Source organism: Melanerpes formicivorus, unplaced genomic scaffold (assembly GCF_026170545.1).
Source record: "Melanerpes formicivorus ecotype bairdi unplaced genomic scaffold, bMelFor1.0.p_v2 SCAF_27, whole genome shotgun sequence".
Taxonomy (NCBI): domain Eukaryota; kingdom Metazoa; phylum Chordata; class Aves; order Piciformes; family Picidae; genus Melanerpes; species Melanerpes formicivorus.
In genome coordinates this window covers 3,610,458-3,622,680 of record NW_027142379.1, presented here as the reverse complement: position 1 = coordinate 3,622,680, position 12,223 = coordinate 3,610,458, and the positions used below count along the sequence as shown (strand labels likewise).

At 41.2% G+C, this 12,223-nt stretch overlaps 1 protein-coding gene across 4 annotated transcripts in view; it reads left to right on the top strand.

Moving 5' to 3' along the window:
• The window catches only part of NDNF (neuron derived neurotrophic factor), a 32,205-nt gene extending 22,646 nt beyond the window's left edge, over positions 1–9,559 (top strand). For all 4 annotated transcript variants that reach the window (XM_068153957.1, XM_068153956.1, XM_068153958.1 and 1 more), the window contains 2 exons: positions 521–645; positions 1,490–9,559. In XM_068153957.1, the coding sequence (XP_068010058.1) occupies positions 521–645; positions 1,490–2,880 (1,516 nt within the window). In that variant the 3' untranslated portion in view covers positions 2,881–9,559. The remainder of the gene's footprint in view (positions 1–520; positions 646–1,489) is intronic.
• The last annotated feature ends 2,664 nt before the right edge of the window (positions 9,560–12,223 follow it).

Genomic DNA, 12,223 nt, shown 5'->3' with positions numbered 1-12,223 from the left:
CTGTTAGACTGGGAAAGAACCTGAGGCTCCAAAGAGTTTAGGGAAGACCAACATTGCCACCTTCCTTCTCATGTCACTTACCTCCTTCAGCCTCCATTGCCAAGAAACATTTTACAATAAGTGATGTGTAGTGCTTGGGGGGATGTGGGAGGACAGCTCAACGTGTATGTATCTTTATGTGCTAGATGTAGCATGAACAGTGTGCCCTGCTTTGAAAAGCATGTCCCTAAATTCCAGGAAAGACCCTGTTTCCCTCATTTTTGCCTTTGTGACCATTTATCACAGTCAGTCTTGACAAAAAAAGTGTGAGCTCTGCACCACCACATTAGTGGAGGGACTCCCCTCCGCTCCTCCACTGTAGCCCAATGGCATTTTCATATTCCCTCTGCACACAGTTGTCTGTAAGTAACACTTGTCTCTGTTGCCCCACCAAGACAAACCCTGATCATGTCAAGTCAGTCCCTGTCAGTTGGCTGTCATCAGGATTTATTGATGTGTGGCTCTGTTAACTGTTTCCTAGGTATTTCTTTGTGGTTGAAGAGGACAACACTCCCTTGGCAGTGACAGTGACACCATGTGATGCCCCTCTGGAGTGGAAACTCAGTGTGCAAGAGCTCCCAGAGGAAACTAGTGGAGAAGGTTCAGGTAACAAACCATCAATCACATCCTTTGTATTTCAGTCATCTGCTTTCCTTCTGAATTCAAAGCCCCTCAGATCAACCTTGGTGAGATGCTGACTCTTGCAGCAGGCCCATATTTATGATCTGCTGTTTGGATCTTCAACCCTAGTCCTGCTGCTGTGTGGGAAACTAGCAGCAGGTAATAACATGACAAAGAAAAGGGCTGCCAAAACAAACTGTATTTGTGCAGAGTAACATGGTTTCACAGGGGATTTGTTGTGAGCTGAGTGCAGAAGACAAGAACTGGAGAGACAGGGCTGGTGTTGCTGCAGGGCAGAGCCCACATCTTTAAGGGGACTCACCTGTAGACGTGGAGATGGTTTGGAAATAGCCATATAACTGCTTGTCAGAGGAGAAGAGGTCATTGGCTTCCAGAGCTTCTCACACAAGTGCTTAGATGCTATACACACCACACTATGTGGTCTGCACACCTTTGGCCACCACTATATTTAGGCCCAAAATTATAATGTGACTCAGGCCCAAGTCTAGAAACATGCAGTGGAGTCATTTCCCCCTGGGGAGGTGTGTGGCACCTCCAAATTATGTGTGTGAAATACTCCAGTGGAAGATACTGGTTGCCATTGACTCTTTATACTGGTTGGGTGCAATTTCTATTGGATTTAGTTTTAACCCAAGTGCCAAACTAATTTCCCTTTCTGATTGACAAAAATATTGATGATATCTTCCTCAGAAGATAATTCCATCCTTTTTCATCTGTCATATTTTTTTGTAGAAATGTCTGCTAGAGTTTTATTTTCTCATATTGTGGATTATGTCTGTACAAATGTTCTTCTGTGCTTCTAACCTAGGTGAACCAGAACCTCTTGAGCAACAGAAACAGCAGATTACTAATGAGGAAGGCACAGAGCTGTTCTCTTACAAAGGAAATGATGTTGAGTACTTTGTGTCCTCTAGTTCCCCATCTGGTTTGTACCAATTAGATCTGCTGTCGACAGAGAAAGATACACATTTTAAAGTGTATGCAACCACTACTCCAGAGTCAGATCAACCTTACCCTGAATTGCCTTATGATCCCAGGATTGATGTCACTTCTCTGGGACGCACAACAGTGACACTGGCGTGGAAACCAAGTCCCACCGCCTCCTTACTGAAACAGCCGATTCAGTATTGCATAGTCATCAATAAAGAACACAATTTCAAAAGTCTTTGTGCTGTTGAAGCCAAGCTCAGTTCTGATGATGCCTTCATGATGGCTCCAAAACCAGGTCTGGATTTCAGTCCATTTGACTTTGCCCATTTTGGCTTTCCCTCAGACAACAACTCTGGCAAAGAGCACGGTTTCTTAAAATCATCCAAGTTTGGGCGCCAAACACCCTCAAAGCCAAGAGTCGACCTGCATAAAGTTTGTATTGGGAACAAGAACATCTTCACAGTGTCAGACCTGAAGCCTGATACACAGTACTACTTTGACATGTTTGCAGTAAACACCAACACTAACATGAGCACCGCCTATATTGGCACCTTTGCCAGAACAAAGGAGGAAGCTAAACAGAAAACAGTCGAACTGAAGGATGGCAAAGTCACAGATGTGTTCATCAAGAGGAAGGGAGCCAAATTTCTACGTTTTGCACCTGTTTCTTCTCACCAAAAAGTCACCTTCTCTATCCATTCATGCCTGAATGCTATTCAGGTCCAAGTTAGAAGAGATGGAAAACTTCTCTTGTCTCAAAATGTGGAGGGTGTGAGGCAGTTCCAGCTTCGGGGAAAAGCCAAAGCTAAATATCTCATTAGGCTGAAAGGAAGCAGAAAAGGTGCTTCTATGCTGAAGATCCTGGCTACAACCAGGCCTAACAAGCAGTCATTTCCTTCTCTTCCTGAAGATACACGAATTAAAGCCTTTGACAAACTCCGCACATGTTCTTCGGTCACAGTGGCGTGGCTGGGCACGCAAGAGAGAAACAAATTCTGCATCTACAAAAGGGAAGTGGATGAAAATTACAATGAAGAGCAGAAGAAAAGAGAACAGAACCAGTGCTTGGGTCCAGACACGAGGAAGAAATCAGAAAAGGTTCTCTGTAAATACTTCCACAGCCAGAACATCCAGAAAGCAGTGACCACAGAGACAATCAGAGGCCTGCAGCCTGGCAAATCCTACCTGCTGGATGTTTATGTCATAGGGCATGGTGGGCACTCTGTGAAATACCAGAGCAAATTGGTGAAAACAAGGAAGTTCTGCTAGTGCCCCTGTACATAGAAATAAATGGAACTCCAGTCTGAACATTATCCTGCTTCCAAGTATATGGATGACTACTTGCACAGCTGAGAAGTTGTGACCTGTATTTGTACTGTGTAGAAAAGATACCAGCTTGTATATTTATGTTTACATAAGTAATTGTTTGGAGGAACTGAGGCTGGTGCTCTCTGGTAGCATCTGGCAGTGGTATTATCATGTGTCTGGTGACCCACAAGTGATGCTCAGTAGGTGTCCAAGGTAGCAGGAAACCTCAAAGGAACTGGCACTCCTTTGCTTCCATATTGCATGAACTGCTTCTAAATTATTTTATACTTAAAAGGCTGAGATACATCATTCATCCACCTTGTTACTCACACATGAAACTCACAGACATGCACCCTTTCTCTCAGTGTAGATGGTAGGGTTTCTGTAAATTATTTTATAGAGTCTTGTTTTAAATGTTTATGTTTCTATGATTGTAAACTATTAAAATCTCTCCCCAGTAAAATACAGATCTAAACTAAGTATTAACAGGGCTGCACATGGAACAGTTTCATTGCTAATGTAAATTCTTACCTAGCTGATTTTCATGTTTAAATACTGTATGTATTTCATGTACAGAGTTGCCATAACGTTATATTCCTGTACATAAAATTAAAAAGATTAGATTATATATGGTTTCTGTTTTCTTGACATTCTAAGGGGGCACAGTAGAAGCATGGTAAAACTTGAACTGAATTGAGATAGGATGTGCCTCTTTTTTGTTTTCTTCAGCTTTTTGGGCAAGGTGACTGAAGTCCAGTAGAATGAGTGACGTTACTGAGTCAGTTCAAATCTGCGAGGGAGCACAGGACATTGAAGAGGGCTATTGTGGCACACTCTGGGTCTGCAGTGATACAGGCACTAAAGGAACAGGACAGCACAGAGGAGCGTCCCTTGCCCAGAACGAGAATGGATCCGCTTTTGTCATAGCTGTGAGTGCTGCCCGTGCTTTGCGAGGGGCTTGCGGTCTGAGTTAGAGAGACCGTACAATTCCCATGAACAACACACCAGAGAACCAGTTGTTATTTTTGTTAGATTGTCATTGAAAACATTTGCTTTCTGGATGCTGCTGGGTTTGACCGCAGTAATAATAAGCTGGGGAGATTCGTTTTTTCCATTGACAAGAATGGTAGTGCTAAGAAAAAACCCCGTGTTCTTTCCTTTCAATTGCAGTTGTTTCCATAGTGTAGGCTTCTTTAAAATATTGAATGTCTGGATCTCATATTTTCTAAATTTGCTTATTTGTTTTGCCACATGTCACCTTCATTGACTCAAAAAATTTGTTTTTAGCTGCTTAATGGAAAACACACTTCCTGGAAGCAACTAGACCAGTCCCATTTCAAGAAGCCAAGAGCAGGATACATAACTGCTGTAGCCCCAGTATTATAGCGTGGGTCAAGGACTCAGGACGGGTAACAGAGACCTTTTGTCTTGGGCCCATTGTATGCATCAGTCCACAGCATTCAGGCAGCCAATGTCAGGGATTATTCAAAACCAGTTTGTGTCTCTTCTTTAGGTGTCGCTCCACAAAACATCTCCTGGCTGAGACTTTGGCACTTAGTCCCCTTGGGGCTCTGAAGATGAGGGAAGGAGAGCAAAATCCATATAAAGGCCAAAAGCAGATTCCTCTTAGGCTGCTTACAGGGGAGACAAGAACTCTCCAACCCTGCAGAGGTGAGCTCCAGTTTTCCACAGCCCCACAGAGCTGAACTGTTCAGGTTGTCCTTTTTGCTGCCCTCAGAATGTTTCAGTTTGCAGACTGATGGGAGCAGCAGCAGGGTTTAGTGGCTGTGCAAACTCCCAGCAGTGTTCCATGTGCGGTTTGCTGTGACAGTTCTCCCAGAAAGATAACATATGAAGACTGATCAGAAGATGTGTAATTATATAATGAACTTAGTAACTGAAATTTAGTTCTCCAGAGATGCCTCCTCTCCTCACTTGAAAACATCTTGATTTCTTAAAGCAGGTGGCTTCATTAACACATGCCTGCTAGATGACTGTGCCATGACAAAATTCCCCAAGATGCATGCATCTTCTATTTCTGAACACTACATTTTCAAAGAAAAATGTCACAATACTTGTCTTTATTTCTACTGGAATTGTTTTTCCAAACAACTAGCTCTATTTATTCTTCTGCATGAAACTGAGACCATACTAGTATCACATCTACTAATCTTCCTGGTCTTATTCAGGTCTTAATGGAGACAAATGGACCTGAGAGAGGCAGTTCTGAATGTGAAAGATAGAGTAAAAGTAAAAGCTCCAGTCTTTACACAGTGCAAATAGAAATCATCCTGAAGTGAGAGATGACTGAAGTGGGTGTTAAATATGTATCATCTACTGGGGAAGTCCAGAGTCGAGTGTTTGTGAAGCACAGAGCCCATGAATGGAGTCACAGCATGCATGGGTGGCTGAAGAGCTTTACTTTTGCCCTATCAGTGCCAGTCAGCCTGGCTGTGATTGCAGTTCAGACTACATGCCTTCATCCTCTGGTTTACCTCATCACCAATACACAGCTTTCTGTCTACAGAGAAATAAATCTACAGCCTCATTTCACACAGGCCACTAACCACAGTATCCTTGAACTGTTGCCTTATGGCCTGACTTAGTCACAGCTCTGGATCCTGTTATTAATCCACTGTCATATCTGTATCCCTAGTTTTACATCAGAACTTACATGAAAGATTTCTTTAGTGGATACTTGGCATAAAGAGTCATAAAGTGCTGGTATATTAAATACACATACAAATATGTATCACATAAAAGAGGTTTTTGGTTTTTTAAGCACAAGTAGAAACATAAGCTTGGAAATGGAAGCATTTGTACTGATGGTATGTGTCCCTTTGGGAAAAAAATGCCATGCTGGACTGTGCAGTTGAGAAACATGCAGGGATACAGGGAAGCAGTATACCATGCCCCACCCTCATTAAGGCATATCTCCTGCAGCATGATGTAGCAGAGATTTTTCTGTTGTTGTCTCTAAATGAATAAAGAGTCACGGAGCCACTGCGTACCCCAGCAAGATAATCTTCAACACCTTCATCAACCAAGGTGGAGCTTATCTAATTTTACTGGTTTACTTACTGACAAATCTGACAGCAGCCTTACAATCTAAGCTTCAAAGAGCCCAAATGACAAAATGGTCCCTGAGTTACAGAACACAAGGTTATGATGGTGGCAAAACTGCAGAATAAATCAATCAGTTATACACACAGACATGCAACTTACTTTCAAGAATCCCACTTGTAAAAACAAAGTATGGGTCTCAGTGCCATCTTTCTTTGGGTTGTGAGTAGCAATTTTAAGACTTAACATACCAGGGAGAAAAAATATCCTTATTTGGAACAGTAAACCTTAGAACTTGGCAAAAAAAATGCAGTAGTTGTAATTGCTCAAAGTCCTTTGAATATTAAGCTTTAAGTTGTGTTTGAATACGTACAGTTAGCTGGGTTATGAAAATGCTTGCTATCTAATTCAGTACATAAACAATAAGGAGCAGCTGTAGACCAGGAACCTTGAACTCTTCTCTCACTCTTCTCTGCTTAGAAACCTATTCATAAACCTTTGTGATAGTCCTGAAGTTTTGTGGCAATACACATCTTTAGCCTGACTGACCACATGGATGTTGTCTCAGACCTGCACAGCATAGCCAGTAATTTCAGTTCTCAGTACACCTATTAATTTAATTACTGTGACTTCTGAGTTCTTTATACATTTCATTAAAGCATATAATTTACACTTGCTTTGTACTGAGTAGAAAGCATAGACTGAAAGCTGATATATTCTATGAAAAACTTTAACCATAGGTTAAAGACCAACAGTCTTCAGATATTACTCATATACTAGCAATCTGTTAGTCTTTGACAGAGGCTTAGGAGTAGTCAGCATCCTCCCACCCCTGTTAGTCTCAGAGAAGCTGTCTCTTCCATTTTCTACAAGTGGTACTCATTTTTATCTTATCTTGTAAAAAATATACTGCTACTACTAAAACCAGCAACAAACCCTGTGCTCTGCAGTGCAGTGTTTAGTTTAAATGCCAACTGTCTTGCTGTTCTGTTAATCTGGCCAGTGAGCTTTCTCAGGTTTTAAGGCCACTTTCAATGAGCACTTCAGGTCAAAGTGTTAATCCAGTGAGACCTTTTTATGTCTGAAATAAAAGAATTCAAATTTACATTATTGGCATGAATGCATATTTTATCTTTTCACTTGGCCAGCACCAGGAACATAAGTCATGTTTGCCAAGTGTGGTATCTCTTCACAGGGTTTTTGTCTGCTTTAGAAGTGCAAGCTGGTTTCCCAAAGTCAAACAAATTAATTCTTGACACAATTAATTAAATTAGTAAATGAAGAAACAATGCTGGTAAGGGTTACTTTGCTGAATGTACTGCAATCTGTCTTTTGATGCAGGGGACTATTCTCAAAGCAGTCTGGCAATTTCCCCTGGTTTGTGTATCAACTTTATCAGTAGCTACCTGGCACAATTAATGTCACTTGGGTCACTCTCTTGTAACATGATGCTCTGTGTCCACACGGGGACCTGCTGTGGCTGGATTTGGGCTTTAAATTGTGAGGCCCTCTAGAGAGTACAAGGATGGTATGAATTGTCAGTATTTGACAAATAATGTGCATGAATGAATTCAAATTGTTTTTTTGGCAAAGAATATATTTGACTATTTGGGAAAGGGAGGCTGTTTGGCTTCTTTTTTTCCACCAATAATCTATATTCTTCTTAACCACAAACAAATTGTTTATGGTGAAATAAAGTGAACAACTTACCTGTGTATTTCCACTCTGATTCCCCTTTTCCATTTTCACTGTACAAGCATTCTTGCAGGTCCAAGCTAAAATGAACAGATAAAGTCTTGGCACATGTAAAGAAAATATTTGATAAGGCTCTGGATGCCAAAGTATACAGAAGTTCTTTCCCTAGTGCGGGTAGTTAGGAAGGGCCTACTGCAGTATTAACATTTTTTTTCATGTCTGCTCCCATTTCATGTTTGCTATTACTTAAAAGGTCTCCTGGCATTCTAGTCATGTTAGAAGGACGGTAGAGGAACATAAATGTATTTTTTTCTTCCTATTATACACTTCATTTTTTTTGCTGCTGGTTTTCACTCAAACACATCTGCTTAGAAGGTGCAGCAGAATGTGATGCATGGTTTTGCCAAATAAACTCAGAGCACTTTGACTTCCTCTTCTGAGAGGAAAGTAACAATGATGGTATTTAAAAAAATGTGGCTGTGGCATATCAGCAAAGTCACCTACTGAAGCCATAGAAACCTGAGTAAAATCTTGTAAAACCCCTTTTTCTGCAGGTCTTCCTTCTTAACGTAGACTTTATGGTCATATGGGTACACCAAAGATGATGGCTTTTCCTATCTGCTTTTCCTTCACTTTCACTGATCAGAGCCACTACACAAAGTGTTCCACAGGGAGATGTCTGTCTGCTCTGCAGAGCGTGTGGCTACCCCTCAGCCCTGCAAAGCCAAGGAGGATGCAGCTGGGCTTCATTACCAGCCCCACCACTGGGGCCAAGTGACCCTGCTTCCTTTAACAAGCCTTTTAACATGAACTATAAAAGATGCCTTAGGAGGAGGGAAGATAAGAGTAAGTTGTTAGATAGGTGAGTCAGTCTGTCTTTGATTTTTTTGTTTGTTTTTTAAATAAAAAGATAATTTTCAGTTCTGTAGGGGTTTGGGGGTTAGCTCTGGCAAAGAGTATTTGTCTTATTGTGATAGTGGAACTTGAGCCAGTTATTTGTGAGTAATTTATAAATATGGGCCTATGAAAGAAAACGTTTTGTTCTTCCCTCTGTCTGAAAAGTGCATCTACTTAGTGCCTGTATTAGGTCTTCTGAGATAGCTAACTTCATGCATAAGAGGTTTAATACAAACTTTGATGTCCTCCTCAGCAAACAAACAAAAGATGAAGTCTTTCTCTGCTCTCTGAGTAAATGATCAATAAGTAATTTGTATCATAAATGTGTGTTGGTAGTACAGTGGCAAGGTTGTTAAAGGATGACACAGAGGAAATGATTAATTGCTGGCTTTGGAAAATATTAATACAGTGTTGATACACATGCTGATTCTCATTAGCCTGTTTTGCCCACCCCTGCTATGCCTGCATTTTAATGCTGGGTTCAGGTGAGAGTTCAGATGGCAGTAAGGGTAAGATTGAGGCTTCTGTCCTGGGTTAACACAGCCTGCTCTCCCAAGCCCCTCTCTGCCCACACAGATGGGAGGGAAAGGAACACAAAAAACCATTCTGGGTTGAGATAAAGAGGTTTGCTGGAAATGATCCAATGCACAGTTACCTTGGCCTGTTTGCAGAAAAGCCCCACAAAATGCAGAAGCAGCAGCAGAAGCCAGCAATAAAATGGTTCCCCCATGGCAGTGTCCAGCCATCACTGAACATTTTGGCAGATAGAGAATTTGACAGGGTGGTATTGACAGGAGAGCTTATGTGCTATTTGTGGCATGTTGCAAGTGAAACATTTGTTATTAGTAATAGTGTAACACTAGAAGTAAGCAGGTATGTACTTAGTTGTTTCACTTAGTATATTAAGAGAAATGTCTTTGTAGCAACAGTAAGAAGAACTAACTGTAAATTTCTGCTCCAGTGGCTTAGTTTAAATAAATGTTGACAGGGGTCTGACTGTCCATGTCAAATTTCATTGCACAGTGGGACTGTTTCTTCATTAACTCACAACTGAGAAACACTTTCATCTTGATTTGCTTCTAGAATGAGAGGTAAGAATTTATCCTGCTTATTCCTAAGAATATGGGGGGGTTGGATGAGGGAAAAAGATCAGAGAGTCTGGATTAGAAAATTATCTGATGTCTGGTTGGTGCTCAGTGGTTTAACTTAAATTCTCATTCATGCCTATTTTGTTACCTGCAGTGTTCCACACCTGGGTTTGCACACTATTTCAGGTGAAGCAGAGGGACAGAGAATAAACCCTGAGATTTAAATATTTTGTAAAGTAAAATATCTTGAACTTATTTTCCCCTACAGTGTCTTTAAATGCTGATATTTACAGTACATTCATTTCTACTTCATGTCCTCACTCTTCTGCCTTTTCAAGCTGCTGTTTCACAAATGTATTTTCTTATTGAGCTGCAGCAGCTCTTTCTGGCTGTGTAATTTAAATCTGTATGTGGAGGAGAAGCTGAGCTTTTCACATCATTTACATACTAAACCTTTTCCCCAGTAGCTCTGTGTTATTGAGTAGAGCCTTTCATTTGTTGTCTTCAGGTACTCTACATTGAGTCTTTTTAGAGTTTCCATGAATCTGTGAAAAACTAGGATAGCAACTGATACAATTCAAAGATGGTTTAGTCTTCCAAATAAGTGTCTAGACTGGTTTATAAACTTCTGGTATTAATCCTGTCAGAGATGCAAGCTCTTACTTCATCTGTTAAGTGGTTCCAAAGCCTACACTGGAAGAATGCTTTTATCACTTCTCTGAAGTCCACGTAACTGGTTATAATAATCATAATCCTCAGCTTGCCTGGGCAACCACTCAACCACTGCTGATACCAGGGTGTGGGGGACAGACTCCTCTTTTGTTTTTTCTTTAAAAAAAAAAAAAAAAGATAAATGCTCTTAAATGCAAGTGATGGCACTGATATGCTAGTTACTACTTTCCAGCACAACTTTAACATGGTAGGCTTGACAAAGAAGGGACTTCTCTATCTCATAATAGTCATGAGTGAATCATGAATATATAGCTGGCATTGTGATCTTGCAGCAGTTGTGTGTGGCAAGTCCACTGTTCTACAGTTTGATTTCTGCCTGCTGAAAAGTGTAGAGCTGAGGTACCTTTTGATGAACTGTTAGATAAATGTTTATCACTCAACTTCAAAAAGACATCCTCTCCTCTGAAAATTTTCCTTACTGATGCCATCTACTGTGAAGAAAAGTGAAAAATAACAGGTGGAAATATTATTTCTTGAATACTTGCTGTTCATAGACACAAACCAGTAACATTCTTCTTAACAGATATACATCTCAAAGCCAGATAACTTAGCATAGAGGGACTGTATTGGTGGGAGGGTGTTTCCCTTCAGGCAGTTAAGCATGGTTCTTATTTTGCTCCTTGGTGGAATCCTCTGTGTCCTGGGGAAAATCAATCCTTTGAGGATACAAGGATGAAGACCCTGCTGAGTGTAGGCAGAGCTTGCACGCAGGCTGTGGGCACTTCTGGTATTTTTCCTCCCACACACCCATACATATGCCAGCTGCAGACTGTCCCCATTATTACTGCTGTGGTGTTTATTCTCCTTAATTTCCCATCACACAACTGGGCAGTTGAATGTGAAATAAACACAAATACATTTACTTCAAGTTGTTTTGCATAGACTTATAATTAGAAGATGCACAACTATCTCCCTTTGTTATTCAATAACAAGGCGCTGCTCCTCCTCTTGGTTTTTGTTTTCCCTGTCACTTTATAGCCTTGCTTTCACAGACCAAAAGTTTTGGTTGGTTTTGTTTGACAGGTTTAAAACCAAGGGGCAGGTACACTAAGCTACTGCATATATTAGACTAGTTCTGGAGAAAAGCCCATCTTGAGAGCAGGAGCAGCTGCAGCCTGCCTGCAGATGTTCACCGGATGGACAGTTGCTCATGAGTGATTCCATTATGCTTCCTCAGATCCCTTTTTGAGTCATGTTGGGCAACTGCTCTTAACATCTAATGGTTTCCTTATGGTTTTTTCACCCCCTCTCGTTCAAACCATGCAGCTGGCTGCTGGGGAGGACAGCACAGTGACAATGGCTGGTGCAACAGAGTTTGCAGGCATATGATGCGTGACAGTGTATAGACAATACAGTGGTGCTGTTTCCTCTGTAATTGGGGACTGCTGAGTACTGACCAATTTGTCTCATGCCCTCTCCAGATTGGGTGGAGCAGATCTAAAGGACACAAAAGCAGTGCCTGCTGATTTGGTTTGGGCAGTAAGTTTAAATGAGTTACAACTGTTTCTGGACCCCATTTAGTTGTAGGTTCCCTGTTGATATTGACAAAGCCCCCTTTCTCATTGTGTTTTGGAGATGTTTGATCACTTTCCTTTGGCCATGCTTAAGTGGCATTACAGCTGATTGTGTAATAACTCAGTCTAGCATTCATAGCATGCTTTGCAGGAGGCTCTGCCCAGTGGTTTTGCTCTGCAGCCTCTAGTTCAGATGAAGTATGGGAGAAAGACTGTGAAGTTACGAAAACTTTCTTACACCATGGTGACTTTGTATCCAAGTGTGCTTCTGAGGTCATTGCTGATTCTGAGCTCAAATTGTGTCCTTCTATATAG